General features: G+C 37.1%; 1 protein-coding gene across 2 annotated transcripts in view; it reads left to right on the forward strand.

The window, feature by feature from the left end:
* Positions 1–26479, forward strand: part of CCDC191 (coiled-coil domain containing 191) — a 63508-nt gene that overhangs the window by 1304 nt on the left and 35725 nt on the right. Inside the window, exons 2-7 of one of the 2 annotated variants that reach the window (XM_054700592.1) lie at positions 1071–1109; positions 9743–9881; positions 10982–11123; positions 14006–14184; positions 15979–16202; positions 19292–19445. In XM_054700592.1, the coding sequence (XP_054556567.1) occupies positions 1071–1109; positions 9743–9881; positions 10982–11123; positions 14006–14184; positions 15979–16202; positions 19292–19445 (877 nt within the window). Of the gene's footprint in view, positions 1–1070; positions 1110–9742; positions 9882–10976; positions 11124–14005; positions 14185–15978; positions 16203–19291; positions 19446–26479 lie in introns of both variants that reach the window. The other variant, XM_037525521.2, reaches the window with a different exon arrangement.

Genomic DNA, 26479 nt, shown 5'->3' on the forward strand with positions numbered 1-26479 from the left:
GTTGAAAGGTAGGAATTTAGGATGATTTGTTAGGACTCTACAAGGAAGGATTTTGCTGCTAGTGTTCATTGCAACTGCCTAGAGGATAAAATGGTAAGAACACAAGAGCTTCTTGAAGTTTAGTTATATTTTTAATAGGTTCAGCACTTTCTTTGTTGCAGTGACAGGACTATTCAGCAGTACAGCTGCATAAATTGGTTATCTGTAAGGGACTTTGCAGTTGAAGTCTTATGTAAGTGAAAAGGTGTATTATTATTCCTTACCTCTCCCATGTGTCATTGTGCTGGTTCAGATAGTCTCTAATTTATTTAAAAAGCCCACCTCAATTATTATCAAAGCAAATACTTCTATTTGTTACATGACTATTAGCAGGAATTCGGTAAGCTTATGAGAGTTACAGATAGTGAAGAAAAGAGATGTCCTACTGGTCTGATTTCCAATTTCAGGTTAATATCTGTCTGGACTGAGCAGAAATTTATGCGACTTCTACCTCATTTTCTTCTTTGTAAAATGCTGGAAGCTTGATTATCCCTCACCCCACACCCTAGTTCTCATTGGATCAAACAATATCCCTATTCTAGGTAAGATAGGAAAGCTTATTACAGGTAGCCCCTGAAAAAAAGGGCTAATGAGAGGGGCACACCCTGCTCAAAGCAAATTTGCTTCCCTGAAACTTGAGTAATTTAATGAATTAATTAATTCTTGGTTGTTTATTTTTTAATATAAGGAATGTTACATCTAGAATTTCTCTGCCTCGGCTCTTAACCTGGAGGAGCTTTAAAAAAAATGCTTAGGATCCTACCCCAGACCAATTGAATCAGAACCTTGAGTTGGCCTAGGCAAGTGATAAAAACAGGTAGAGGGTATCCCTGAGAAGTCTTCATATTTCTTCCTCCTGCCATCATTCTGTGTTTTATTGTTGTTGAACTTGTTAATGACATGCTTCAGGGGAAAAAATAAAGGCCATTTTCCCATATGCTACCATGAGAAGGAAAAATTAGAGTGGCAAAGTTGATAAAAATGTTCCTTGTGTTAATCTTGTATTAATATTCTGTATATATTTTCTACAGCCTGCTTTTGACCCTGACAATGTGGAACACTGGGTTGAGGTAAGGATGTTTTATAATTATGATAGAAAGAAATTAAGAATTGGGGCTTCCCTAGTGGTGCAAAAGGTTAAGTCTCAGCACTATGAAGCTATCCACAGCCACTGCAGCTCGAGTTCCATTTCCCACCAGGGAGCTACCCACATGGCGCAGCAGACCTCTCCTGTCTCGCCCTTTGCTCCCCTCAGCAGTGTATTTCAGTGGATCTGCCTGTTCTTCTCCCCACTCTGTCTCTGGTGAATCCTCTCACCCCACCCCTCCACACCTCTGGCCTACACCACAGTTCTTGTATGTGTAAATAAATAAATCTTTTTTAAAAATTAAGAATTGGATATAATCAGATGAAAAAGGAATACTAATAGGGTTCTATTGTGCACATATTTTGCTGTTTTTCTTCCCGTGTGACTGTATATGTTGCCTTGGGTTTTATTTTGCTTTGTTTTTTTTCATTATTTTGTTGTTGTTCATTACAGTATGAGTGGGGAGAGAACAGATGGAGACATGCCCTTTCAAATGCCATGAGGATCACATGAATGGGGAGGAAGAGCCTTAGAAGAGAATTGTGTGGGCTTCCTCAGATTTTGGAAAAACTGTGGTGGTTACATTGACCTGTAGGGCCAATGCATAGGTAAAAGCTATGCACGCATTCCGAGTAAGCCTTTTCTGCTGAGTAGAGCCATCCAAAAACAGAATGAGCATTCTCATAAAGAGATGTGTTTTCCATCACTGGGGGTATTTAAGGGGACTCTAAATAGTCACTTAATGTTAGGGCTAATGAAGAATAAATGTGAGCATTCAATGAGAGGAGGATTTGGTTAAATAACCCCTGAGATATCATCCAGGTCTGAGATGTATGATTTTGAGTGCAAGTACCATTTAAGTTGAAAGTGCCATTAATCCACTTCAGGTGCATGCATCTGAGTGTCATTTTGGCATCCTGCCATACTCAATTCATTTGTGTACCACATGTTCCAAAATCATGCAGCATTTTTCCTGGGAAAATATCCTTCTGCCTGGTGGTATTTTGAAGAGCTATTTCTTATTGAAATTGACATGAGCACCAGGCCACATGGACCCTAGGCCAGATGTAACAATTGTCAACCGACTGTTCACCCAGCCAGTATTCAAATGCTTACTGAGTTCTAGCCCACTGTGTTGGGTACTGGAGAGAAAACGGTGCACAGGACAGACACAGTCCCTGCCTTCCCACAGTTTTTAGTTCAGCTTACTTAAAACTAATGGGGAAATTAAGGATGTAATGAAGCATGTGGGAGTCCTTATACAGCTGGCACCAAGAAGGCTTCCTGGCTTCTACAGAAGGCTTGGCTTACAAGGCACCTGAAATGGATCCATTGCCATGGTAAGGGTGAGCCTCTGGGAAGATCACTCCTCAGCTTCCATTAAGCATAGCTTACATGTCAGTGTTATAGTAGCAAACCCATTCACATTTAGTCTTCTCCAGGAAGGAAGATTTAAGTAAAACAGAAGGATAAGATTCTGCTGTGCCTGTCTATAGTTTTTCCTATTTCAGCAGTTTATATTCTAGGTTCAGCCAACTTGATTCAGTTAGATTTTTATCATTTATCATTGCTCCATAAGTTCTCCGGCAGCGCTTTCTCTATATGCCCTCTAATCTCCCTTGTCTTGAGAAAAACTATCACTAAGTCCTCACTTGACCCTGCAGTCCGTTCTGATTGCAGTACAATTTTTTTTTTAACGTCTTTGGGTACATAGCCTGGAGCCCTTGCCTTGTGTTTTTATTATTCTCTCATGTCCACAATTACTTTCCAGCAGTTTCTATTACTTACCACTCCACAGAAACTGTCATCATGAAAGACTTCCTGACCAAATTCAGGAATTTAAATAATTCAGGTCTTTTCTTCATCCTAAGCTTTTTTTTTTTTTAATGGAAAGGAACTTTAATACAATTAGTAAACAATACAGAAAAGACAAAGAATATAGTTTCTAGATCAAGCACCCACAGTTACCCATCCCCTCGTGGGTGAAAGTTCACCCAAATGGGACTGGCCCAGAGCAAGGCCTGAAAGCCGGCCACAGGTCTAAAGCAACTTCCAGTGGGGACCCACAGAGAAGGAACAGAAATAACCAGACAAGTCTGGGAGGAAAAGAGCAAAATCAAAATCAAGATAAAAGCTGGCATTATTAATCTCCCCACTGGTCAATCACCCACATCTGTTTCAACCAGTCCACAACCAAAAGGCAAGCACAGTTTCTTCACATGTCTCTGCTCCATGTGCCTCCTCCAGGTCTCCTTGCTCTCCATCCTGCTTCCTTCCTTCCTCAGTCTCCTCTGAAGCTTCTTCTCCCTGCTCAGCTCCACTCTCCTCTGGGTGGGGCAGGAACCTGGAACTTCCCCTTTTCCTGGGGACCACCCTGTTATAGATTCACTAGAGAGAGTGGGGAGCAGAACAGGCAGATCTACTGAAATACAGTACTGAGGGGAGCAGCAGGTGAGGCAGGAGAGTCTGCTGCGCCATGTGGGTAGCTCCCTGGCTGGGGATCAAACTCATGCTGCCAGAATTCATGCTGCCAGCGTGATAGCTTGCTACTGCTGCGACTTAATCCCTTTGTCACCAGGGAGGCCCCAGGCACTTTTCTTGCAGAAAAACTTCTTGCAGTTTTTGCTTTTGTGGCATCATATTCCCCCTTCAGGTGAAACTTTGCCACCTTGACATGTCATTTGTAGCCTCTAATTTCACCTTGATTTAAAAACTTTAATTCAAGGGCCTTCCAGGTGGCGCAGTGGTTGAGCGCTGGGTTGCGAAGCTGCCCGCGGCCTCTGCGGTGCCAGTTCGATCCCCGGCTGCTCCCCGGCCACCGGAGGAGGGTCCCACATGGCGCGCAGACCTCTCCTGCCACCCGCTGCTCCCCTTAGCAGTGTACTTCGGTCCTTCTGCCTGCTCTGCTCCCCGCTCTGGCTCTGGTGAGTTCTCTCACCCTCCCGCGCTTCTGACTGTACCCAGTGCATGTATGGACAAACAAATAAACAAACAAACAAATAAATAAATAATACATGCCTCTTTAAAAAAAAATAATAAAAACTTTAATTCAAGAGCCACAGATTCCCTCTTCCAGTAATTGCGAAGCCCATTGTTTTGTAAAACTTGTTCTGTAAAACTTGACCTTAATTCTTATGAGAATAATGCAAAAGTTGGATATAAATGATGTAAATTCACTCACTGTCATATCAAGCCCTGTGAAAGTTTGAGGTACTTCCTCCACCAGATTCTGAGGCACACACTGCATGAGCGTGAACTATTGCTGAATTCAAATCCATCTTTCTCCCAAACCGCTCCTTCATTGTTCTTGGTTTTGTTGTCATCTTTGGTGTCTGTGGGTTTGGAGTACGGGTTCACTCTGGGAAAGGTTTCACCAAAGCTCCAGTTTCAGCAACTCATGGTGAGTTCCCCAGGCGAGTTTCTCCACGAGACAGAGACATTTGTTATATTTAAAGGGCAGGTATATTAGGGAAAGGAACAAAAGAGTAAGACATTTGCCTAGACACAAGCGGGCAGGAAGAGCTGCCCCAAAGGGACAGGTTTGCTGAGAGGGGCCTGCATGGTTGCAGGTGGGCAGCCTTGAGGGGAGCTGCCTCCACTAAGGGAGGTCAGTGAAGATCAGCCCTGGCATGGGACAGGTCATGGGCAGACAGGAGGCTGCTGCCCTGCGGAGGAGAGAGTTGGTGAAAAGTAGCACCTGCAGAGTCACAGGTGGGCAGTGGGAGTGCTGCCCATCCTAAGATTTTTAAGTTTAGTTTGATATAGTTATCACTTTTTTGTTCTGGAAATCCTCTCTTCCATTATCTTTTTATAATATTGTTTCTCTTGCTTCTCCTACTACCTTTCTGTTCACTTCCTTAACTTCTTTTCTAATTTCATTCCCAATAAATACCAACTACAGGTGTATTCTCAACAATGATATCCTCTGGACCTAAGACTTCCAAATCCACTTGAGTGGACTACCACCCCTCAAAATCAGCTAAGACCTTATTATGTGGAAGAGCAGGGAAGTATATGGGAAGATGTGGAGCATGATAAAGGTTGAGAAAGGACTTATAGGTTGGGAGAAGGAAGAAGCATATAGTGACTGGAGGACTTAGGTGCAACACCAGTTTTGGGGAGTAGGGGGAGCAAAAGAAACAGGAGGAGATTGCTGTTGGAGAGAGGACTATCAGTATGTGGTTTGATCAGTAGAAAATTCTGTATGACCTGGATCAGGATGACGATGTCCATAGGTTGCTGAAGTGCAATTGAGTGGAATCAAGGAGATTGAGCAGACCTTGAAGCTGAAATATTGGTGAGTCATCCTCAGAAATATTGAAATCACTTAGAATCAGACAGATGCTTGGATGCTTGGGTAGAATTGTGACTCCTGGGTCAGCTCACCTAAATGTAATAGCCTGTCATGATTGACAGTTAACCCACATTGTGACTTGAGAGTGACATTGTGACTTGACTCATTTTCTTACTCCAGTGCGTTCTGCTACTTTGAGCTTTCTAAACATTATCATCATGTAGTTCTCTCCTCTTGAATCTTGATTCTGCATGCCATCAGATGAAACTATAAATTCCGGATGAGCATTTAAGGCCTTCTATTAATCTACGTGTAATGGTCCCTTTACTGGTACTCTGTGACTCCAGTGCCCTTCCTCTCTGGGAAGGCAATCCAGATCCTTCCCTTATAGCTTAGCTTTTGACGCCCCTTCTCAGTGAACAACTCCCTACCATCTGCCTCTGTCACCCAATCCAATTTTTTAAAATTCTTCTCCTTGGAATTATTTTGGTATTCATACATATCTGTAGCATTTGCTCCTGTATGGAGTGATTAAAAACTTTAATAAAAAGAGTATATATAAAAATACTTCAACACAAAACTTATAGATGATCATGCAATTTGCACATGAGGGTATATAAAGAAATTCGTATTTGTACTTGCCAGCCTTGAGGAAATGAAGAAGTGTGTCATTGCTGCTGTTTCTGCCATCAGAGGTGATAGGCTACAGAGATCTAGAGTGAACAATGGGGTTGTATGACATGGCATATGTGGAGCACATATTGAGCATTTATAAGATCATGAGAATAACTGAGATAGTTCCTTTACAAATTGCTTAAGAACTGTTCTTGAGCTGTTTATTGAGTATACCTGGCATTTGATGCTGCTTCCCCCATACACCCCCACCCACACACCAGGAAAAAAAGGTGAACTCTTTGCAATCAGAGATTTTACTTGTGTTTTCCCCTTAAGGTCCCCTGTAGTGTTGGCAGCAAAACTAACCTACAGTCTACTTGATTAATGAACAGTTGTTAATTTTTTTATATATTTTTTTCCCACATGTGCATGTTCCACTCACCCTTCAACAAATGACCCATGCCTGTGCCCCATCTGCTTTCCTCCCCAATCCTCTCTAAGTTGTTAAATTGATACAATGTTTATTCTACCAAGATATAATTTTAGATAGACTTCTCCTGTTATTTACATATTTATTTGGGAAAAAAATGGTAAGAATGTAATATTCATTTATTTATATACACTATTTGACAAGTTTATTGCTTTCATTGACCATCCCCACCATCCCTCCATTAACTCTGTGCTATATACATTGTTTCTCTTCTTTGAATTTTTGAAAAAATTTTTTAAAGATTTATTTATTTATGCATACAAGAACAGGGTGCAGGCCAGAGGCGTGGGGGTGGGGAGATGGTGGTGAGAGGATTCTCCAGAGACAGAGTGGGGAGAAGAACAGGCAGATTGACTGAAATACACTGCTGAGGGGAGCAGCGGGTGAGTCAGGAGAGGTCTGCTGTGCCATGTGGGTATCTCCCTGCCCGGGGATTGAACTCTTGTTGCAGTGGCTTTGGATAGCTTCATAGGTTGTGTCTTAGCCACCAGGGAGGCCCCCTGAATTTTTTTAATTGAGTTAACAATGGTTTGCTACATTGTATGTGATTCAGAGGCATAGGACCATACCTCCTACAAAGGGTATACTGTTTTATTTTTTTCCAAATATTTAGTTATTTTGTAGAAGAACTGGGGTGTAGGCCAGAGGTATGTGGGGGTGAGTGGATTCACTAGAAACAGAATGGGGAGCAGAACAGGTAGTTTTACTGAAATACACTGCTAAGGGGAACAGTGGGCAAGACAAGAGAGGTCTGCTGCACCATATGTGGGTTAGCTCCCTGGCTAGGATCGAACTCAGGCGTAGCGGTGATAGTGTTGAGTCTTAACCCCCCCCAGGCCACCAGGGAGGCCTATAGGGTATAATATTTTAAAACAAGGAAATTCCAAGATTATTTCTAATTCTTAGTATCACCTAATACTCCTCCCCACACCCCATCTTCATTTTAAGCAATATCCTAAACACTTGTTAAGGCCAAGCAAACATTACCCCTTACTCCCTTACTTGTCAGTACCAGACTCCTTCTTTAGTACCAAAATCAGCCTTCCTTTTTCTGTCTCTAAGCTCTCTACCTCCTGTGTTAAGAACCTGAACAAATTTCAATGCAGGAGAGATGACATATCACCCAATATTGTTTCTTTCATTCACAGTCTGAGAAACTAAGTCTACAATCCTGTTTTTTAATTTATTCCTTTGTTTGTGGTTTTTTTAAAAAAAAATTTAAGTTGGTTTATTTATACATTAGTTACACATGAGTGTATGTACACACACAGAGAATTTAGGAACCCTACAGGGGATGGGGGGCAGTTTGCAAAAAAGGAACTCTAAAGGGAAGGACTATATAGTAAGCATATTGTGACTGACCGATGAAGGACATATCTACCAGCATCATAAATTTGGGCTCATCAGAAACTGAGAAATAATGTAGGAAAACAGATCTCTCCAGAGTGAATATTTTCTTGACTCTAACCCCGATTAGATCTGATTTCTTCTGATTCTTATTTTTTCCTGTATGTTCTATTTTCTATGTCTTTTTCAAGTTACCCTTAGCTTTTCTACTGTATTCTTCTGCTTCTGTCTAATTTAAACTTAATGTTCAAAATATTTGATAATTTAAAAAGTAGAGTCCATGGCAGGTTTTGGCAGAGATACTACCAATCTTCCTGTGAAAAGGGAAAATAATTTCAAAATAGTTGAGGCAACAATATAAATTATGGAAACATGGAGTTTTTTAAACTATATTTAAGTATTATTTATTCCTTTAGCAAACATATATGGGGCACCTACTTTGTGCCAAACACTGTTCTGGATGCTAGAGGTTTCAGTCAGGAAGAAGACAAAAATGATTGCTTCCAACCTACTTAGGGGAGACAATAAATGATAATGTATGCTATAAAGTCACAAATGCTGTAAGAATGTCAGAACAGAGAAGGAGACTCGGGATTGCCCAGAGGAGGGTGGTTACAGTTCCATGTAGTCAGAAAAAGCCTTACTATGAAGGTGACAGTTGAGTAAAGACTTGAGTTGGTAAGGGAAAGAATCATGGATATCTGGGGCAGAGCAGTCCAGCAGAGTAAGGTAGAACATACTTGGCATATTTAAGGGGGAATAACAAGGAGGTCAATGTGGAGGTCAATGTGGCTGAAGGAGAGCAAGTCAGGTAGAAGAACAGGCAGGAGTTCAGTTAGCTCACAGAGAGCCTATGTGTAGCACCTTGGAATACCTTGTAAGGACTTCAACTTTTATTCTGAGAGAGGTTTTGAATGGAATTATGACATGATATACCTTTCATTTTAAAGGGGTCTCTCTGGCTGCCCTGGTCAAAGGCTCTTATAGAATAAACAGTCAAGAAATTGTGTTGCCTTGGGCTCATGGTGATAACAACAGAGGTGACAAGAAGGGGGAGATTCTAGATACATTTGAAACATAGAATCAAGAGATTTCCTGGCAGATTGTAGGTGGGGTGAGGGAACATGTTCAAAGAGGATTCCAAGGGTTTTGTCCAGAGTAACTGGAAGAGTACTCTTATCACTGCCTAAGTCAGAAGACTGGGAGCACAGAAGGCGTGACAGAAAACAGTTTGTGGGGAGAGAAGTCAGGGGTTTTGTTGTAAAATAACTTCTTTTGTGCTTAGATAAGCCAAAATGCTAAGACAGTTTTGATCATTTCCACCAATCTCTTCCCCAACCCCATGAATTTTGCCATGTTTTTATTAGATTCTTACTGCTGAGTTAAAATATTCTGGGTTACTACAGTTCAATGACTCTACCCCAATTTTACTGAAACTACAGGAGTAATAATTTGGGGAAGTTTAGTCACTCTCCCTGTTGCTCATATTTATATGCAAGTCCTAGTGGCATGGAAACTAGTAAGGTATTATGTTTTTTATTTAAAATAAGATGTCCCCATTTCAGTATCCCATTACTAATATTCTCAACAAAAGTTAGCTGAAGCTTAAGGGCCTGTTCCTTCGAATGTAAACATTTTAAATACTAGTTAAAACTTGGTAGCAAATAAAAAATAACAACACTTGGTAGTAACAAATAACACCAGAAAATCATTTGGGGTTGATATTTAAACCTTAGAGTTCCTTCAAAAATGGAAAAATGAAAATATCTTAGTAGTTGATAGAAAGTTGGATTCTTGAATAGGAGAGAAATTCTCTAACTCTGAACAAAGTTGTCATCTTAATGGATTTTTTTTCCCTTTTATATTGAAGAGAGTGGAGAAAGCCTCAGAATTTGCAGTTTCAAAAGCATTTTGTGCTGGAAATTCAGATTTATCCAGGTTTTGGTACCAAAGCACAGATATGGAAACATCTGAACAAACAGAGGATCATGATGAAGTCTATGCAGAAGGTGAGAAATGCATTTTTGCTGTGATGTTAGCAATTCTTTGGTATATAGCTTATTAAATAAAGCAAAACCCATAATGCACTTCACAATAGAGAATGGAAGCTTCTTTTTTTCTCTTATTCTTAATTTTCATTTCTTTCTACTGTCCCAAAATTAATTTACTCTGTATTTCACCCCAATATTAAAAGTAGGCTATATTTAAGGCCCACTTTGTCTCCTGGAGTAGAACTGAATCAAGAGGCAGTTTAACGTAACACATTTACCTAGTGAGTGTTTTAAGGCATTAGTCCTGAAGCACAGAGGGCAGCATGTTAATTTGACCTACTATGTTACAGATAATTTGACCACTAGTTTACAAATCAACTTTGTTCCTTATGAATACAGTCTAAAATTTAAGATACCTCCCAAAAGCATAAACTCTGGAATTTAGTATTTAATTACTGATATCCTTGAGGAACCCCTGTGTTTAAGGATGAAGAGATCAGGGGTGGGGGGGGTGGGGGGATCATCCCTGATCTAGAACCACTGCGCTAAACCTAATACTCAAATTATGTCTTCTACCTCATCTACTATTTTCTCCCTCCATCACGCCTCTCCAACCCACTGTATTGTTTTTCCCCAACACTCTAGACACTCCTGCCTTAAGGCCTTGGTATTTGTTTTTTCTCTCCTTAGAATGAAATTTCCTTTCATAGCTATATGCCTGTTCTCTCACTTTCTTGCCTTGTTTTTGTTCAAGTATCTTCTCAGTGAGGTCTTTTTTGACCACCCAATGTATAACCATCAACACTCAACTTCCCTTCCTTGAATACCATTTCTTTTTCCTCTGAATTCCTTATTGTCTCTCTTCCCTAATTAGAATATAAACTTCATGTTGGTAAGATTTATTTTCCCTGTTTTATTTAGAATATAAACTTCATGTTAGTAAGATTTATTTTCCCTGTTTTATTCATTGCTATATTTCCAGCCTCTAGAACAGTATTTGACACATGATAACTGCTTACTTAATATTTACTGAATGCATAAGAACAATGAATAAAGAAGTCTTTAAAGTAGTTGAACTATTGGAAAGATGTTTTTTGTTTTTTTAATTGATAGCTCAGGAGCTGGTCAATGACTGGTTAGATACCAAACTTAAACAGGAACTAACAAGTGATGGAGAAGGTGATGATGAAGGATACCCTGTGTCAAGTATCCCTTTTCTGTCAGAAGCCAATGACCACTTGAAATATGACAAGTTTGATGGTAAGGATTGATCTGACTGTTCCAATTCTTAAATCTAATGATTTTAAAAGGAAGTCTTTTAACTTTTTGAATAATGAGACTTAAATGATAATTATAGTTAGTTTTAATTTTTCTCTATTCAATTTGAATTGCTTATGCTATATCCTCAGTAAATTCATGTTTTTTAATTAAAATATTCTACTATTTGTAATTCTTACGATTATGATGGCAGTTAATGCTATTTAAGGATGCCTCTTCCTATGTATTGTTGGATGACTGCGTTGATAGAGACTACATTTAAACATTTGTATATTATTTTGTATTAGTAAATGCTTCATATATCTTTGTAAGGGAGGTTATTACTTGTACACAAAGCTAGTGTCAGACAAGTTAAATAACTTGTGAGGATTCCTCAGATGTGCCTAAATAATGGGAGACTTTTTCCCTGAACATACTGATAGGGTGTGGTAATGATAGTGGCATATCCTTGTGCATGACTTAGATACCCTTGGTGAACTCACCTGACGGCATTCCCCTTGCTTAGGGCCCTATAAAATCCTAATGTTAGGAATCACAAAGTCATGAACGCCTAGGAATCCTTCAATATCAGCTAGTCTCTTCAACTCTTCCTGACCCCTCTCAGGTAGAGATATTTCTAGAGTGTCCCTAACATGAAGTGATGCAGTCTAGCCTAAATATCTCCCAGGACAGAGAGCATAAATTTTAGGAGGATCCCATTAAGGTGTTGTGAGACTCTAATTTTCATGGGATTCTCCTTTAATTAGGAAAATTAGGATTTTGTTCTCATTAACTTTTACCTTTTAGTGCAATAGAAAATATTATCTCTCAATAACAGTTTTTTATTTTTTTATGGGAGTTGTAATTATATCTGACTCCTCATATACATAAGTGTTCCCAAATTAATAGCACTGCACTCACAGAAGTTCTTAAATCACATTATTTCTAGATCTTTTCATCCTGGTTTCTACCTTATGCATAATTTATAGTTTATTAATGTCATTCTTAAAGTGAGTTATTTCAGTACTTTGTATTTGTCTGCAGACTATATATATTACTTCCTTCTATATGTTAATAGATCTAGTAATACCCCTTTAGTTAGATTGGCTGTTACCATCTAATATCATACCATATTATGCAATCATTAAAAAAGGATATTTACCAAAAATAATAACTGGTGTGTGATTATCTTAATAGACACAAAAAAAGCACTTGACAAATCTACCATCTATTCCTGATAAAAACTCTCAGCAAACTAGTTATAGAAAGTAAATACCTCAACCTGACAAAAGGCATTTACCTAAGACATAATAGAAAACTAATAAAGTTAGAAATGTAAGTCCTACCTTATTAGGCATTACATTAAATGTAAATATATTAAATACTTCAATCAAAGACAGAGATTAACAGGATGAATTAAAAAATACACCTTACTATATTTTATCTATAAGAGACACACTTTAGATTCAGAGACACAAATAGGTTGAAAGCAAAAGGATGGAAAAAAGATACACCATGCAAACAGTAACCAAAAGAGAGCTAGAGCTACTGTACTAAAAATTTTTAAATAGACTTTAAGACAAAAAAATATTACTAGGACAAAGAAGCACATTTATAATAATGAAAGTATCAATTCCTTAAGAAATCATTATTATAAACATATATATAATACACACACTAACAGAAAAGCCACAAAATATGTGAAATAAAAACTGACAAAATTGACAGGAGTAATAGGTATTTCAACAGTAATTGTTGAAGACTTCATTACCCCAGTTTGAATCATGTATGGAACAAAACAGAACATTGATAAAGAAGATGTTCAACATCATTTGTCATTAGAGAAATACAAATAAAATGAAAATGAGTCACCATTATACATGTGTTTATTTATTTTTATTTTTTTATCATGTGACAGTCTTTATATTATACATGTGTTTAAATGGCTTAAATCCAAATGATTGACGATATCAAATATTGATGAAGATGTGGAGGAACTAGAACTAGAGCACTCCTAGTTTGCTCGTGAGAATACAAAATTGTACAACCTCTTTTAAAAAGCCTGACAACTTCTTTGAAAGTTAAACATATATGTTCCAACCATTCCATTATTAGGCATTTCCCCAAGAGAAAAAAAACACATATGTTCATATAAAAACTTGTACAAATGCTCATACAACTTTATTTGCAATAGCCCAGATCTGCAAATAGCCCTAATGTCCATCCATAGGTGGCAGAATCACTAACAAAAAGGATTATGTTACTAATACAACACAGCTGAATCTCAAAATAATTATGATGAGTGAAAGAAGCCTAATCAAAAAATGAGTACATAGTATTTCATTTAATTGATAACAAAATTCTAGAAAATGTAAACTGATCTATAGTGACAGAAAGCTGGTCTATTATTGCCTGAGGTAAGACAAAAAGCATAGGGAGAAATGGAAGGAAGAGATTAGAAATTGACATGCAGACCCCTTTGAGACTGACAGACATGTATGTATGTGTCAAAATTTATAGACTTAAAATATTTGCAGTTTATTTTATGTCAATTATATTTACTGCAACTTTATATTGCAGTAAAGGCATTTCCTTAAAAAAGCAACAGAATTGTTTAAAATGAAGTAATATCCTTTAGATTTGGCAGTCAGAGAGTTTTCCGTGATTTGGGTGAGAGCAATTCCTTATGAGGTTTTATCTTCACAGTTGAAGATAATTGCTGAGGGTTATACTCATCCAGTATTGGTTGGCATTATTGGTTACTGTTTATTGAACACTCACAGCTTTATATTTTTATTGTACCAGGATTATTTATACCAATATGAAATTATACTAAAATTAAATTTTTGATTTTCACTGTTTTGTTGCTTTTCTGTTTCCCTCAGATTTATGTAGATATTTGGAGGAAGAAGAAGAAGGTACCACCGTTCAAAAATTTATAGACCATCTGTTCCATAAAGATGTGGTAGATTCTGGGATGTTGGAAGATCTTGGAATGAAGGGAAACCAAGACAAGAAGCAGCAGAAGGATCCTCGTCTTACCATGGAGATGAGACATAAGCAGGTGGGAGGGAAAAACAAAATTAAAATGGATAACAGGAAGCAATCTTTGTGTAACACATTTAATAGGCTTAAATAAAGACTTAGGCTTTATTATGAAAAAGGGTGCCATCTGTGGTTTGGTTAGAAAGAATAAAAATAAAATATAAGAACTTCAGAAGAAAAATAATGCTCACAAACTGAGGATAGGAAACAATTTATTTAAGAAAACTAAAAAAGAGGAATAATTGATTTTTGACCAACAGAGTGGTGAACTAAAACTTCATTAGTTTGGATATGGAATTTCCTATTCTAAATATGTAGGTTGGGTTTTGCTTGAATTTGATTTTTGAATTGTGACATCAATATATTAATGTCATGAATATTCTAGTGAATGTTATAATAATACTTTTCTAGACAACTGAAAAATTTACTCATTTTGTGATTATAATTTGAAAGGGAGGACATCTGAATTAAATCTACTTCAGCTGTTTTGAATTAGAAAGGCATATGGGAAGTTTCTTTTCTTCAAAGGGAATAGGTTATAGGAAAAGATTTTTATGTTGGAAATTTTAGGAAAAAATTATATTTCATCACTTTATAGAGGAATTTCAGAAAATTAAAATGACCGAATCTTTCCCACATGTCCACAACTAAGACTGAGCATGAATTAATGTCTATACTTCTGTGTGCTATCTTTTTCAAATACTGAATTTCTGCTTGCTTTACATCATTAAGGTGTGTCTTGTCAGCACTGCAAATTTTAGAGAAATGGCTTGGATTTATGACAAACGGGAGGAAATAAAGTTCAGTAAGAGATAATCGTTGTCTAGAAGTCTTTTAACTGGAGAGTAGATAAGGGTAGAGTTAAATTAAGTAGGAGAGAAAGAACCACTCCTTAATTTGTAGCTAATCAAACTCTGAAGAATGAATAGGTTTAAAAAAAGTGTGCTTATTCTTTGAAGTTTGTTTTTGATTTCCAAATATGTTCCAGAATCACAGATATATTTAAATAATTATTATAGAAATAAATAAAGGGTTGTGGTGCTCCTTAAGGCAATAAATCACTCTTCACAGTGTAGACCGTAAAAATTATTGTGTCTTTCACAGTGTAGACCGTAAAAATTATTGTGCTTCTTTTTAAGATTATAATTAATATGCAGACAGGGCCTAAGTAAATAATAGCGATGTACATTTTGGAAAATCTTATGAATGGGAAATCATTACTAAATAAAAATCCAGGACTGGACATCTGACCCATTAGATTCTCAGCTTTCCCATAATGCAAATCATTCCCAAATTGTTTCAGACTCACCTGACTTCATCTAAAATTTTGTATTGGTTCTTACCCCGTGAGTGGATTTCTCCTACTCTATTGATAAATTGTAGGGTTCTGAGCGAGAATCTTTCAATCTAAATTCAAAATGTGTTGTAGGCTGGAGCATCCCTGGTGGCACAATGGGTTAAATCTCAGCACTATGAAGCTGTCGGCAGCCACTAAAGCACGAGTTCGATCCCCGGCCAGGGAGCTACCCACATGGCACAGCAGACCTCTCCTGTCTCACCTGCTGATCCCCTCAGTGGTGCATTTCAGTCAATTCACCTGTTCTGCTCCCCACTGTGTCCCTGGTGAATCCTCTTACACACACACACCCCCCCACCCCCCACACCTCAGCCTACACCCCAGCTCTTGGATGCCTAAATAAATAAAATAAATCTTTATAAATAAATAAATAAAATAAAACCAAAATGCATTCTAGGGTTTTGCATATCCCTTTCTACTTGAAAGGCTGCACTTCACCCTTGTATTCTCTTTAAGGTAAAAGAAAATCGCTTAAGACGTGAGAAAGAACAGGAGCGGCAGAGAATTGAAAAAACCCTGAAAAAATCAGTCTTCTTAGAGGCTCAGTATTTGGTGCAAGGTGAGAAGAAAAGAAAGGCTCTGGAGGCCAAGAAAGAGGAAGAGGAGATTCAAAGGGAGATGGTGAAGCTGCGGAGGGAGATAATTGAGAGGAAACGCACTGTGGAAGAAGCATGGAAAATGTAAGCAGCTGTGATGAGCTGTGTGGCATTTTCTTTCCTAAATAGTCATTTTGCATTGCTTTAAAAATGTTTAAGTGCACAAACATTGCAATAACAAAACACAAAAGAGAAATCACTCTCTATTCTGCCATCTTAACAAATTAATTATTTTCATTTCTCCTTGTTTCCTCTTGGTCTTGGTCCCTTTACATACTTAATTGTAATCATAAAGTACATTTAATTTGTTATTTTGCTGATTGTAATTAATGCATTGCCTGGAGTCCTGAGGTCTGCATGTTACTCCATTAAGTTCCTGTACCATCATTTTATGTCATCACTCCCTCTCCCCGTACTGGTAAGCATTTCAGCTATTTCAAATTTTTCACCAATATAATAGTGCAGTGAACATACTTAAGCATTCCCATTCTTTTGAATTGTATTCTTAGGAGTTTAATTACTGAGCTAAATAATATAGGCCCTTTTATGACTCTTGAAATGTTGCCAAATAGCCTTCCAAATGGGTTTACATATTTACATTATCACCAACAGTGGCCCAATTTACCATACTTTTTTCAGCATTGGAGAGTATCATCCTTTTCAATCTTTTTTTCACTCTTCATTGGTCTTATATTGACTAGTATCCATTTCTTTGGTTACCTAAACATTTTTAACATTGAACATGTGTCTGTATCCACATTCACTAATTGTGCCTCATCCTGATGTGAATTGATCGCGGTCTTATCTTCTGAAAGTCACCATTGCCTTACTGCCGCTGATAAAGAAAAAGAATACCTGACAGAAGAGGGAAGTCAAAATAGTTCTCACAGAATGTAGTACTATTATATATCCTCAGCAGAAAATGAGCTTTATAAAAGAAATAACTAACGTATTTATTCTGAGCAACAGCACTGATGCATGAACTGCAAAAGCCTTGGAACAACGTGACTGAAGTGACTGAATACTCAAACTGAGAGGCCAGAAAGGCCTATTAGATAATCCCTTTCACCCCCATCAGCCTACACAGCTTTTCTCCCCTGTGTTCTTGATTGCTCTTATTCTACCCAATTTAAAACAGCTCGGCAGTGGACGCATTTCCCTCTTTCAAGTGTCAGGTTCAGGCCTCCTCCAGACGCTCTCTCTTTCAGAAAGCAATCACCAGTGTTTTAGTGAGTTCTTGCTAAGGTTAACCTTGCTTTTCAGATTCCTCTCAAGCCCTGAAAAATCTAGGCTGACCTAAAATAAATTGTGAGAACAAGTAACATTTGATGGTAGCAAGACGCTCTGCTCACAGTGGGCACTCAGCAAATGTTCACTCACCACTCATTTCTTTTAAAAGTTAAAAATCTTACCGCCGTGGTTACAGTGAGGCAGATAATATGCTACATTTCGAGGTGGATGAACTCATTTAAGTGTTCTGGAAAGCAATTTAGTGATAAATAATAAAAGCTATAAAAAATAGTATTATATCTTGACCTGTGAATTCCAGTGCTAGGAAAATTACTCTAAGAAAATGATCAGAAATCCAGACAAAGATTTGTGCAGAAAGATAATTTAAATAATTTAATTTATAATCAGACATTATTAAATATTGGAGAAATTAATAAATGGTTGTGTAATTGAACAGTACTGACATGTTATCAGTGTTTTTTTTCTAGATGGCATTTTGACCTCCACAATTTTTTTACAATGAGCAGATAATATTTTCATAACAGATGCATATTTTAATGTTATTTTTAAAAATCATATCGACGGCATTAGAACTGTATTTCTTTTTTTTTTTAAATAATAAATTTTATTTTTATATTCCCCATACAATTGCAGCCCCCCCATTCTGACCCCAATCCCTCCCCTCCCGCCCCCGCCCCCCTAAAAGTGTCTCTGGTTCATAGTTTTTTGTTGATTTTGATTTTCACTTTCTTATAGTTATTCATTTTCCTGGTCCCTTATTTAAGTTTTCTAGATTCCTGCTATGAGTGAGACCTTTTAATGCCTTCTATGATCTGCCTATAACCGTCAAATATAACATGGCATTAGTAAGTTTGGAGAGAGGCAGTATAATTTTATTGTTGATATGACTTTCAACTTACTTGTAAGCTATCCTAAATCTACTACATTGTGTTGTTTCAATTTATTAATTACTAGGGGAAAAATAGTAACTTTAAATTAGAGATGCAACCTTAGCCAAGTGATGGTTAACAACACCAATAATAAGGTATAATATTGTGTGCCCTCTGTATGATATAAGAGAATTAATAACAATGTCTATGGGGTATTCTGGTATCCCTCTCAAACTGAGTTTCCTCAACTGTAAAGTGAAGTTTGCATAGAGAGGTGAGTTTCATTGTTTTCACAGCTGTTTTGCAGCCAGAGCCCATGAATCCTGACTCCTGACTAAGTGTTATCTTTACTATATCATTGATAGTATATATATTTTTCACACATACAGATACTTAGTTTAATACCTCTCAGTAAGAAGTCAGTGGCTGCGAGCTTGCTGGAAGTACTATAAGAGAGGTGATCTGGGTAAGACGGAATAAATAGCTAGATGGGTAAGGAAGAGAATGACCAGAAAGACCAAGGTCCTAGTCTGAAGGCCTTTTCCTTCTTGTCAGTAGGTTCTGTTTTATCTCTTTTCAGCTATTTTAGTTAGTGTAAATTCCATTCTCTTCTTGCCCAATAATACCTGTTTATTATTCTCTAGAAATCTTGAGAAACTTTATTCTAAGAACCTCATTACTTTCTTACTTGAGGGTCCTCTTTTGTCCCCCTCCCCTTGTAAGAAAGAGAACTTACATCTACATTAAAGAAAAATCATTTTTCAAATTTTGTTCTAAGTATTACTCAATATTAAACTCTATAAAAATGCTTTACCAAAATATCTGTAGTGCTTTCTACTTTTCAGTATACATCATAACAATTTTATTTAACTTGTGTTCATAAAGGAATAAACTAACGCTCATAAAAAACACCCTGCTATCTGCTTTTATAGCCAGATCTAAAAATCTGTGTCTTATGAGGGAAAAGTCAGTGTTCATTCCAATATGGTAGGTTGTAATTATTCATTATTAAGTCTGTTGTTTATACATGCATATTTAAATTGTTATTAATAGAGAAAAGAAAAGGCAAGAAGAAAATTCTCCCAAAAATCCAGAAAAAGGCATGTTCGAAAGGGTTCCTATACTGCTGGATGAAGGAAAATTGGCAAAAGAAAGAAAGAAGAAACTGAAAGAGTTATTAATCCAAACTTTCAAGGAAAATCAGCAGGTAAGAGTTGTAATATCCCTTTATTCAGCATTCTGCAGCATAAATGACAAAGAGCTCCCTCAGAGATGGGACAGAGTAACACTAAGCCCAACTAAGCCTCATCACAGATACCAAAATTGCCCACACCATTGGTTCTGTGCTACCCACCTTACCTACCATACAAATAATGCTCCACTTCCCTGTTCAGAAGCTATTCATATACACTTTGTGTGATCCTGGAAATCAGGGTATGAATTTGGGATTCATTCTAGTCATTCTAGTCATTCTAAACTACCCTTTCCAGAATAGTGTTCAGCTACTAAAGCAGATCTTTGGCAGAAGCTTAGCATCCATAGTGAGTTTGATGGACTGTTGTGTTCTGGTTTATTCGAAAGAATTATTCAGAAAGGCACTTGTCTTTTGGTAATTCAGATACTAAAACAATGATAAACTTACATTTGTGCTTTTTTTAATATTCTGGATTTTAACCTTCTCTCCCTCTTTACTTTCACTTCTCATAAAATTAACTGTCTAATTTTTTAATTGACAAATGAGCATGTTCCCCAGACCATGTAAACAGAAGCATGAATTTATTTTTCAATGAAGGGAGACTGATAATAGTATGAATTTTGGGCTTATAATATTTCAGGAGAAAGAAATTACTTGGAACATTGATAAATGAGAAGGTCAGATGTAAAAAGATAAATATATGTATATCTTTTACAACATCTGCCCCAGGACCTTAGGCATTGCTGAAATTAGTGAAGATTAATGGCATGAATGTGTGCATGAAAGGATTTAGCAAGAGAATGTCAGGAAGACATTGAAGGAGCTTTATAAATGTAGGTTAGACTTACAAAGACCCTGAAAATTAATAATAGGAGTTTGCATGTGTTACTAATAACTAAGCTGCGAGGGGAAAAATGATCAAAGCAACTTTTAAAAAAAACCTCACATTTGATGGTGGCATTTGGACTGATGGGTAAAAAGTGATTATTCAGATATGAAATAAGTTTGGCCAGAGTTGTAGCTTTAGGAAGAGAGAAGGAAGTGTGGTAGGAGGAAATGTTAAGAGTTGGGATTAACATTCAGTAAAAGATTAGTAAAGATGTTTAGATGCCACATTCCTCATGAGACAGATGAAGGTAGTGGGTCCTCCTGCAATAACCCTTAAGATTTCTAGAAGAAACTAGGAAGGAAAGTAACTACTTAGGGGATCGTTTTTGAAAAGGTATAGGAAAAAGTGCCATGATATTTTACAAAGTCAGAGAGGTGAATGGCACTTGTTCCCAATAAGATTAATTCTAAATTTTATTAAAGTCTGGTTTGTCCAGAAGAAAATATGTTTTGGGTGTAAGTGCTCAGTGTGAATTTTAGACATCTGTAAAGAGTTTTACAAAATTAGTGACCTACCTAAAACAGATTACTCTGTTTTAAAAATGAGAGATTAGTATATTTAAAAATGAGAGACTATGAACAAATTATCTCTGCTTTGTAACAGATTCTGCTTGATTTGAACCTATACTTTATTGTTTTTAAGTTTTTATTTTGAAGTAATTTTAGATATACAGAAAAGTTGCAAAAATAATGTATAGAGTTCCCTAATACCCTTCATCCAGTTTTCCTCAATATTAACTTTTACATAAGTATAGTATAATTATCAGATTACTAGGAAATTATCATTAGTACAATACCATTAAATATTACTAACTAAAATAAACTATAGACCTTATTAGAACATCACCAGCCACATCTTGCATTTTCCCTGCTCAAGCCCTAGAATCAACCATTTCTATAGGGAACCCTGGTTCCTTTTACTTGGAGAATAGTATTTAAGAACCAAGATCCAGGTAGTAGATGTGTGCACTCCTCCTGGGGTGTCATTGTTTCTGAGCCCTCTCCACAGGCAGAACTGAGAAATATATGCATGTATGTATACTAAACCACACATTTTATTTATTTCTATGTCTATGTATATAGGTATTAAAATCCATGAGTTCATACATCTCGAATTCCATTGTAACAACATGGGGTCATGCTAACCTTCCACTTCCTTATTTGTAACTATTTCTGTATCTTGCTTTATATATATATATAAAGCAAGATACAGAAATATATATATATATATACACACACATACACACACACACACAAAATTAGTGACCTACCTAAAACAGATTGCTCAGTTTTAAAAATGAGGCAATATATATATATATATATAGAAAAAATATATATATTGAACTAAATGTGAGTTTTTAATGACTTCACTCCTAATCCAGCACTGCAAGTTCCCCCTTGCTTATTTGTATTTTCTTTGGCTGACAGTGAGAAACCTGGAAGTATTTATCTAAAATATATTTACTTGTTTAATCCTAGTTTGCTATAAAAGTAGTTTCAGAATTGCTAACCCATAGACTATGGAAACAGATTTACTAAGTAAAATATTTGTACAGTTATTTTCATTTTCAACCTTAAACAAACTATTTTTGCTCAGATTAGTTCTGTTCTTCCCCTTCCCCTTTAAAGTATTCATGTTATTCACTTGTAAGATTGTTAGTATACCTCTAATTTAGATTTCTCCAGTGCTTATTGGTATAAATGAGACATGGGGTAAATCCATCTACCCTTTTGCATAGTCTTGACCAGAGACAGGATAGTGCTCTGGTAAATGCCACAAGAAGTAGCAGACCCTCTGGGCTCATTATTTTGTCCCCAGCCCACATTTCTAGCCTGGTACTAAAGGAGCCTGAAAGCTGCCCTTAGGTAATGAAACTTGGATACTCAGCAGCCTAAATATGACCATAGGATCAAAAGGGGGGAAATGCCTTACTGGCTTGTAGTGAGTGGCTGGATAGTAGGAAGCTTACGTCAGCACCCTCAAAATCATTTACTGGTTCAAACCCAAAGCAGCTATGTAGAGTATTTGCAGAATGACTTTTAAAAATCTGTTTCTAGGGCCTCCCCAGTGGCGCAGCGGTTGAGCACTGGGTTGCAAAGCTGCCCGCAGCCTCTGTGGTGCCAGTTCGATCCCCGGCTGCTCCCAGGCCACCAGTGGAGGGTCCCGCATGGCGCGCAGACCTCTCCTGCCGCCCGCTGCTCCCCTCAACAGTGTACTTCGGTCCTTCTGCCTGCTCTGCTCCCCTCTCTGGCTCTGGTGAATTCTCTCACCCTCCCGCGCTTCTGACTGTACCCAGTGCATGTATAAATAAATAAATAAAATAAAATAAAATAAAATAAAATAAAATAAATCTTAAAAAAAAAATCTGTTTCTAGAAGTTGCTTTAGCTCTGTTATTCTTTGCACTTTGGCTCTGGATTATATTTGTTCCCCCCAAACAGTCTCTTAATATTATTTTTGGACCATATTAGTTAATAGGAGACTTCCTGAGAAAAAATAGTGTAGGCTCTTATCAAAACACAAGTTCAGGTGCAGTACAATTCATGTACCTTTTCCATGTATTTCATTGCCTGGTTGCTTTGTTTTATCAAAAGCATCTGTTTTGCATAGAAACTTTGTACTTCTAGTCTATCCTATTTTCTCTTTGATCTTACAGTGAAATCTCTTGGGGAGATTGAGCAGTCAACATGTCATTGCTAATTAGCAGAAACAACAAGGGATTAACTACTAAAATCCTTATACTATTTGGAAAAATGGCCTTCTTAATTCTCACCCTATTCTGAAAAATATTTAATGTTTTCTTAATAAGATAAGAAAGTCTATGATCTTTTCCACTTGTGAAAGTTGGAGAGAACAATGAATGATAGGTTGACACTAACCTAAATCTTGATTCTATGGGGAGTGGTTTTGGTTTGCTTATTTTTTTTTAATATAATAATGCCTCAAACAATTCATTGTTGATGTTATCCTGTGGCATAGAACATTCCAAAAGGCTACCCCAAAATAAACTAGAAGAATTTGGAGATGATATTAAAAAGAAGACTGGCTTTTTTTTTCCCCTCACAAGATGATGAAAACTCTAGTTAGGAACATCATTTATATAGCATGGTCCCTTCCCAACGATCTTAGCTTTATCAGGACTGCCTACACATCACAGAAGAAAAAGCATTTCTGGACTGAAACATAGCAACTGTCCTCTTAGCATGGTTGGCTTATATTTGTAGAACATAATGAATGAAGAGTCTTTTTGCAAGTAAAAGTACAAGGAAAGAGAGACATTGGGCACATATGTGAAGAATATTGGGATTCATGTAAGCCTATTGTCAAGAAACAAAGTGTGGGGCCTCTCCTGGTTGGCGCAGGTGGTTGAACGCCGCACTGTGAAGCTGTCTGCAGCTTCTGCACTGTGGGTTCGATCCCGGCCAGCCAGGGAGAAACCCACATGGTGTGGCAGACCTCTCCTGTCTCACCCGCTGCTCCCCTCAGCAGTGCTTTCCGTCCATCTGCCTGTTCTGTTCCCCGCTTTGTCTCTGGTGAATCCTCTCACCCTCCTGCGATTCTGGCCTGCACCCCGGTTCTTGTATAAATAATAAATAAATCTTTAAAAAAAGAAAAAGAAAAGAAAAGAAACAAAGTGTGGTATGCTTTTTAGGAGGCGTTTGAAGCATTAGTATATATTACTTCAGACAGCCAACTGCATGGAAAATTTCCAAGTATAATTTAAAAAAAAAATTTTTATTCCTTTTCCAAGTAAAATTTTACCATTTTGGTAGGGAGGCTGTTGTTTATTTTGTTGTTATATTCTTCCTCTCTTTGTGAGTAATCTGGGTTTCCCATTCTCACAGAAGGGACAGTGAAGGCCAGTTTACCAAAATAAAAGACTGCTGTTTTGCCTTTCAGAGTGCCAGGAAATCTTTTTCGATCCCAGGGTTTCAATTCTTATATATGTGATTTTTTTTTTTTTTTGTCTTTTGAAAAATAAATACTGATTAAACTCTGCTTCTGAAAATCTAAGAAAAAACCTTTGGCATAAATCAAGCCCTTCCTTTAAAATTATACAGAGTAGAGTATCTTTTCTCCTATATAGTAGATGTTTCAGATGAATATTTATGTGGCTTTTCAGAACCATAGGTGTGAGGAACAAATGATACCATATTGTCTTAGTGTCAGACTACCCTAGACGTGAACCTAGCAATTATTTAATATAGTCTGAGATAAACTGTATTTTTGGCATAGTGGGGGTGGGGGGTGGCTTAGGGATGGGAGAGAGTGGTCAGGATGGGGATCAGTAGAGATGGGGAAAGTCTAGATGGGGAAGAGGAAAGGGTTGACAAGGTAATGGGTAGCTGTAGATTTGTCCGCTCTGCCATGGAAACTGGTCAAAGCTCTATTGAGAAAGAACTCTAATGAATAATCAGCTTATAGGAACTCTTATGGTCATTCTTCATTAAAAGAGTCCAGAGAGTTTTATTGGTTAAGAATTTACTAAGCAATAGTTTTCTGAAGTTTTTCTGGGTTGAAACAGTATTAGTTAAAGTAATATTATTAATTGAACTGCTTAACAGACTTCAGAAGAATTTATAAAATGTCCTTAGGTTTGCAATACAAAGTGACGCATTTGTAGTAAAATGATATAATATCTCATATCTGGGATTTATTTTTAAATACTCTAGAAAATAAAAAATGTGGGTAAAGGAGAGATGAAATCAACATTTAGTAGAATGTTGATAATTTTTTAAGCTGGGAAAGGAGTTTGTTTGGCTGTTCTACTTTTGGTTATGTTAGTTAAATTTCTATAATGTGTTTTTTTAAGTTTGAAAAAGGAGAAAACAATTAACTACAGAAATAGAATGACCATCACATCTTCCAGGATATAGCATTAGTAGCATTTTGTCTGCAGCCAATGAGAACATACAGCTATTAATTGTCACAGTTTAGGCTACTGGGCTTTTCCTGTGCCCCAACAGCAAGTCCAGATCTTAGCACTCTGTACTGAGAACTGAATGGATTTTCTTTAATAGACTTAGTTATAGGAGTATATGTGTTTGGGGGTAAGAGGAACAATGATCTCTCTTTTGTTTGGAGAAAATTATGAAGATCAGGGATGGGATGGGTCTTCTGGGTACTACTTTTCAGTGCTGCTTCTTCCTAGGGGCATTCATTTGCCAAGATAAATGTCCACTTTACACCACCAGCTACTTCATAGGTCTGCAGGGTCTTTTGCCTAGCTAAAGTTGGGGGTTGGGGGTTGCTCCCTTTTATAGCAATAGGTTGTTTGTCCCTTTTGACCTGAGAGTAGCAGAGGGTCGGTTGGGGGGACCGTGGTGCAGCTTCAGTTCTAACATTCCAGTCTTACCCAATTCCCTGAGACCACTAGTTGTATTACAGTTAGTTCCATTTGGAAAAAATAAATTGTAAACTTGTTGACATTTTTGTCCTCTTTACAATTCATTGTTTATTTTTTCATGACTGAGAATTTTGATGCAATTATCACTGAGCTTTCTGACAAAAGGAAAATAGCTGAGGAATTTTGATGAGTTACCCACTTCATTAATCAGAAGAAGCATCTCTAGTGACAGGGTTAGAATTACAATGAAGATTAGATAGCAAATTGCTGTTCCACCTAACGTCAATCATTCCCAGTGACAGCAGTGTGATTACACTTCAGGAAAGAGCTTTTCTTGCCAACAAAACGAGGGCAACTCCAGTGCAGGTAATAAATTTAACAGGGCGAGCTGTCATTTCTTCTCTCGAGTGGAATCTTTAACAACCAAATAATGTCTTGAGAAAGATTTTGAGCAAGAAAAGCTTTTTCACTTAAAAAACTTTTAAAATTTCACTTTGTAGTATTTTATTTTTTTAATTATTATAAATTTTTTATACTTGGGAACAATTCTTCCACAGCAATTTTTTTTCCATTCTATTTATTTATACCAAGCCTGATTATCACCATAGCTATGACAGAGATATGGAAGAGTAAAAGAATGCATGACTGTATTTTGACCATCTTTCAGAAATAACATGTGCAGAAATAAATGAAGACGATAGAAATGGAGGGAGGTCAAACTAGTTGTCTAGCTAGTTAAAATATTAATTCTTCTGGCTTAAACAGGCTGTGTTCCTCTTCCACCCCAGTTGTGATATTAAATAATAGTTCC

The sequence above is a fragment of the Talpa occidentalis genome, unplaced genomic scaffold (genome assembly GCF_014898055.3).
Source record: "Talpa occidentalis isolate TD23 unplaced genomic scaffold, MPIMG_talOcc4v2.1 talOcc4.4, whole genome shotgun sequence".
NCBI lineage: Eukaryota > Metazoa > Chordata > Mammalia > Eulipotyphla > Talpidae > Talpa > Talpa occidentalis.